The following is a 6000-nucleotide window of genomic DNA, read 5'->3' as shown; positions in this document are numbered from 1 at the left end:
TCTAACCTTTAAAAATAATTTATACAATACTTGTTGCTGCTGGAAGTACACGTTCGTCGGCATGTGTTTAGGAGCTGATGGTAAACACGATAAGAATGTTGTTCAGCTGCCCCAGATGTTGGCGGGAGCTGTTCGCACTTGATGTCTGCTGTTGAAGATTGCGACTTCAGTTCAAGAACTGAAAGTCTAGCTTCATCTAGTGATCTCGATTTTGATGAAATAAACTGCAGCATCAAAAGTACTCCGACATGCTTTATGGTAGCTGGTCTAGAATTTGCCGAATAAAAAGCATCTATTATACTTAATAGAATAATATATAACTTAGGAGCCCGCCCCGCGAGCTCATTACTACCCTGGCATGAATAATGTTCGCCTGAAGTTGTCGAGCTATCTCCTCAATAGTAGAGGATGGTGGGGAGGTGGGGGTGGGGGGGTGCAACGACCATTAATGTCAGTATTTTATTTTTTGCCAATACTGACATTGTTATTAATGATGATTAAAGGTCAAAAAATTATAATAAAATTCATCACCCAAAGCAGACATCTTTAAAAATTGTCCGAGGATTTTAAAATATTTATCAATCCTTAAAGTATATCATGTGTGCGGCTGCCAGAGTCTTCTTTAAGAAAATGATCAAAATTCGAGGTTACAACTTCAGGCCGCAAATGGAGACTAGCATTTTATAGTATCTTAATATAAAGATGTAAAGAATTTGTGATGAAGGCCATAAGAGATAAGACTTCTAACAGTCTCGAGGACTCACTAGTCACTCGTATGTATAATAAGTTGCTATACGAGTAATAAACTAGTTAACTTCACAAAACTTTCTCTCTTTACTAACAAGAGGCTGGACAAAGTTCACAGTTACTTTAAATATTACACAAAAGCGGATTTCATTCTGTTGTCATAATCAATTATTCTATGACAACTGGAAAATCATTAGCAAAAGATGGACATAGATCTATGCCCAATACGCTTTCAAAGTTCTCCATGCAAGAAAGCACCCCCCCCCCCCCCCCGCTTCCGTCTTCCGACAACCTCTTGTGTATAATGTATACATATATATTGTAATGTATACAATTACATGTACATATACTTAACATCAACCGGAAGTGTCGGGTCAATTGTATAATTTAGTCGTTTCCCAATATCAATATACGCTTTGTATTTCCCGAGTTTGTCGGTATTAAACTATTCTAATCCCTGTTAAGTTCGCTATCAAATCCGAAGTTTATGTCTGGCTCCATTGCGCGTTTTCTCAAATTAAGAAATTCCAAAAATACAGAATACTGAATAGAGTTTATTAGTTCCTCTGTTACGTTCCCTTCTATTATGTTCCCTTCTGTTAAGTTCCCACTTCCCTTCTTCGTCTGCGTAATTTATTGTGCTATATTTTAGTAACCTGGCAATGCGTAATTCACAGCATGACAAGTAAACCCATGTTCTAAGTTGTGTTTTCGTGTGATAGTTTTTACCGAAAATCCTGCATCTTTTCTCCCATATTGTCAGGCGAGTCTTCAAGGGCTCTTGGTGAACTAATAGTCGGACTATCGGGTCCGAGGATTCTGCCATGCTCTCGGTTCTTTGTCTTATCAGTAAAGGGATCCTGGTTCTTAGTGAAAGTAGGCCTAGTCCACCCGTACTGGGACGTCCTTCGGGAGTTTCAGCCACCTTCTGACATACTCTCGCACTAGTATGTCGATTTCGGCGAGGATCTTACAGGTTACTTTTTCGAATATCATACGGTGGTTAAATCTTAAACTCTCAACTCCTAGCATGGCTCCATCGAAGAAAAAAAGAAATATTATAAATTAATGAATTAAATTATCATATTATTAAACTTTTTTTAAATAGCATAATCGACACGTAAAACAACGAAATTTCATCTCTCTAATTCATCTTATGAATACTCTTCCTTTTTGACAGCAGCTGTGAAATAATCTAACGGAACGGAGTGGAATCTCTCGTTGACCAGTGGGTTTAACATAATATCCTTCATTGACTTGCGCGTTTTCTCAAATTAAGAAATTCCAAAAATACAGAATACTATATACAGAGTTTATTAGTTCCTCTGTTACGTTCCCTTCTGTTATGTTCCCTTCTGTTAAGTTCCCACTTCCCTTCTTCGTCTGCGTAATTTATCGTGCTATATTTTAGTAACCTGGCTATGCGTAATTCACAGCATGACAAGTAAACTCATGCGCAACGTTGACCCCATGGCCATCCCCAGTCACTGTGTCCTCCGAGGAGTTCATAATCCGGGCTATACAAAGAAAGCGAGCTAACTAGACGAGCATGAAAAATCGATACGAATAGATCAGGTAAATGAGCTGTACTATCGGAAAATTGTTTATTAGTCTAATTGTTGTATTAGTTACAGTTTATTGCGACAAGGAAAAGGCTCTCATAAGGATAAGGAAATGTTAATACATTGAATCACGTGATAAGGAAATGTTAATACGTTGAATCACGTGATCCTTTTCATTATATAGTGCGCTAATCGCACTTTGTAACGACAGGACTATATGGCGACAGTTTCGCAATAACGTGCTGTCGTAATATAGTGTATTCGTAATAAAGTTCCATTTTGTTGTTCTATTCTTTTCTATTCTAAAACTGCGGAAACCACCAGTTCAACAACATTGTGCAAATGTAATGACGTAATGTGTGTCTCTCGTTTGACATTTTAAGCGGCGCGGTGGCCACAAATAAGGTTGACATTGAGGTTTTCAGAACAATTAAATGCAGACCATTTAATAATTCAATTCTTGTTTATCGTGCACTACACAGCACTATAAACGATACACTTACACATGTTTTATTAAAAGATACACTCGCACAATTCTTATTAAAGTTGAATGTAGGGCCGAAAAGGGTAGACACTTGACTACGATGTAATTGTATGTGTGCCTTCTGAACCTTTATTTCTCAATCCTCATGGGACAGTCGATTGTTTTGTTGTTGAATTAGACTCTTTGTTATCGGTAGTCATCATTCTTTATACGTCACATACGAGAGATACCAAATGTTTGGATCGAACTTGCTCATATCTTCATGTGTTAGTATCCACCCTTAGTCTGAAGCTATCTTCGTGGTGAACTCTCCACCAGTCTCCTGAGCCCTCCAGTTTTCTGGAGACTTGACTTTTCAATCTGTTGTACTAGTAGAAAACCTAAAATATTTGCCTAATATTTGCGTAATACTTGTGTACCTAGTTAGTAGTTGGGGTATGGAGAACTGTTCCGCCTGGATGAGGGGAGATAAACGCAAAGCTCTGCTTGTGTTTGTTGCAATTTGTTTACAAGGAATTATCATCTACCTGTCTGCTGTTATTGATAACACCTATTACGTCACTCATCTACTCAACAGAGGTACGCTATTAAGTATAACAAATATTGTCCTCCGCAGATTCAAGTTTTATTTTTCTTCTCAAAAATGATATCCATGGATAAAGAATGCGTTATCTCCAGGAATCCCTAATATTCAAGTAGGACTGATCGGCATGATACCAGCCATTGGAAACATTCTGATGGCATTCTACGACTTCCTTTACTATTTGCTACATATAAAGAAATTCTCATTACGCGGTGTCGGAATCATTGTTATGGCAACCATGATTGTTAATTGTGCAGGTTAGACCTTTTTGTTTGTTGTCCAACTGACGATAACTCTCTCTAAATCTGAAAGAAATAGAACAGTTTTTATTCAACTTAAAGTTTAATGAGATTCATATTACAACATAAGGACTGTTATATGGATGATGGTAACCATTACGATTTTTCTTACAACAGGATAAAAATGCGAATATATTTACATTGTTTGACAACATCATGAGTTCCTTCCAATTAAACAAATACGCTACTTTACAGGCCAGGGTGTGGTGGAATATCTTCCGAAAGAGTACAACCACCTTCTATCCGCGGTTCTCATGCTTCTAAAACTGTTCCAAGGAATCTTGATATTTCTCTGTTGCAAAGTTTATGTAGAGGAATGTAGTGTTTGGTTTCCCGACCACGTGACCCTCATTCTGGGTCTTGTAGTTAGCACTAATTATATTGGTGGAGCTACAGCTATACTGATGGGTGGATACTTATACGACCTTCTCAGCTTCAACGAGCCGTACTTAATAGCCAGTCTGATTTGTGCAGTTTGTTTGCTTTTCAGCTTTTTTGTCTTGCCCCCAACTTCAGATCCATTGTACCGCAAGGCTAAGGGTGAGGGCAATGATGATAAGGATGATCATGAAAATGCTCAATCTGCTACCGTAGAGGAAACGACCGAGAACTCGGGCGTAACAAAAGAAAAGGGGCTTACTTGGCTTGTGATATTTCCTCTGGTTGCGCATGGTCTATGTGCTATTTCGGAAGGTTTCATTTCAGCTATAACAACACCTTACCTTCAAGATGAGTTTGGAATGGAGATTAGTCAGGGCAGCAGCTACGTGTTCGTCATGTACATAGCCTTTATAATCGGATCAACTGTAGCAGGGTACGTTCTACAAATGGGCTGGGTGTCCCCCTTCAAGACGATGGGAACAGGATCTGCCCTCGCTATGATAGGACTCCTGCTCATGTTCCCTGGGCAAGGTTCGAAGGAGTTTTACGACCTTGTCCCGGAGTTGGCATACCTAGGAAATGTTTTCATAGGGATCGGAAACCAGTTCATATCCATCGCAGCACTTGAAGCTCTAGAGGTGACTCACGTGACTATTGCGGGACGAGAATACACCGGAAAGAGTAAGTCACTGGCTGAATCCCTCTGGATACTAGGATGGTGGATTTCCATATATGTTGGTCACTTGTTGACTCTCATGGTCATGAAGTACATGACATTCACTACCGGGGGCTGGCTGGTGGCTGGGTGCTCTGGTCTGTCTGTTTGTTTCTGTGCCGTTTTTGAGGTTTGGACGATCAGATCTTCTCGCTCTCTGGTGGTGACACCAGTGGAACCATCACCTTCTCTGATCATTAGTAACCAAACAGTTTTATGATTACCTTAATTTGGAATATTAGGACAGGACTGCAGGAAACATTGGACTAGTCTTACAACTTGTTCTTCATCCAAATCTCTCATTGGAGTTCACCATCCCATTGCCTCTTCTTCTTTCTTCGTCTTCTTTTATATATATTCAACAGAGACACCCACAGAGTGGTTGAGTTTTTAGACCTCGTGCTCTTCACGAGTTCCAGCTGCTTACCCTCGAGGTGACCCAGGGGAATAGCTTGTGTAAAAAAGATATTGTAGTAGACTACTTATAAGCCCACGGAGTGTTCTGGGCTGATCTTCCCAGTTCTGATAACATAACAGATCTGAATAGAGAATTTGATTAATAATTATTGTAGCTTACTGTGCCTCGCATACCTTTTCATTTATCATTAATTTATATACAATTATTTTACATTTTTATTAACATGTTTTTCTTCACGCCGCGTTACAATGTTATCCATAATTCACAAAACCCTTCAGCCTTGTGCTTGGTCGAAAGGGGGAATGGTCGCTGGTATTTGACGCTCAGATGAGTTGCAATTTGATCACAAAGTTTATACTTTTACAAAGCATTTCCGTCATACTGTTTTAAACGTGCACATGTTGCACCGCTTTGTTGGCCAGTATCAACTCCATTTTTTGGACTTTGGTCGCTTATACGGCCTAAGCGGTATACAAATAAAGCGTTATTATTATTATTATTATATTTATGAATAAGCCGCTTCTTAGTGAAACTGGCTATATAACAGAGGAGTCGTTATTCCAGTGCCAAATACCATTTAAGCCTTGATCTGCTTATTATTTGCTTGTGTTTCTGGTCATAAGCTATACTAGAGAAAGGAGCTGAAGTTTCGTTACCGAAAGATGCTTTCCAGCTCTTTGAATAAGTTAGGGTCATCTTCTTTAAACATTTTTAAGTCTCTAGGCTACTTATCAGAAGCATCAGATGACCCTCCCTAAAGCTGCGTACAACCAATAGCATAGTTAACTGGAGCTCTAGCACTCTATACCAA

General features: G+C 39.1%; 1 protein-coding gene across 1 annotated transcript; it reads left to right on the top strand.

Annotated features, from left to right (window-relative positions):
- Positions 1 to 3037: 3037 nt before the first annotated feature.
- LOC134815970 (uncharacterized) lies at positions 3038 to 5732 on the top strand. Its single transcript, XM_063824607.1, has 3 exons — positions 3038 to 3372; positions 3472 to 3633; positions 3871 to 5732. The coding sequence occupies exons 1-3, from the start codon at positions 3231 to 3233 to the stop codon at positions 4989 to 4991; spliced, it is 1425 nt and encodes a 474-aa protein (XP_063680677.1). The 5' UTR covers positions 3038 to 3230; the 3' UTR covers positions 4992 to 5732.
- The last annotated feature ends 268 nt before the right edge of the window (positions 5733 to 6000 follow it).

The sequence above is a fragment of the Bolinopsis microptera genome, chromosome 5 (genome assembly GCF_026151205.1).
Source record: "Bolinopsis microptera isolate Bmic1 chromosome 5, MBARI_Bmic_1.0, whole genome shotgun sequence".
In the NCBI taxonomy this organism is placed as follows: Eukaryota; Metazoa; Ctenophora; class Tentaculata; order Lobata; family Bolinopsidae; genus Bolinopsis; species Bolinopsis microptera.
The sequence above is the reverse complement of the archived record's forward strand: the minus strand, read 5'-3'. Positions and strand labels throughout refer to the sequence as shown.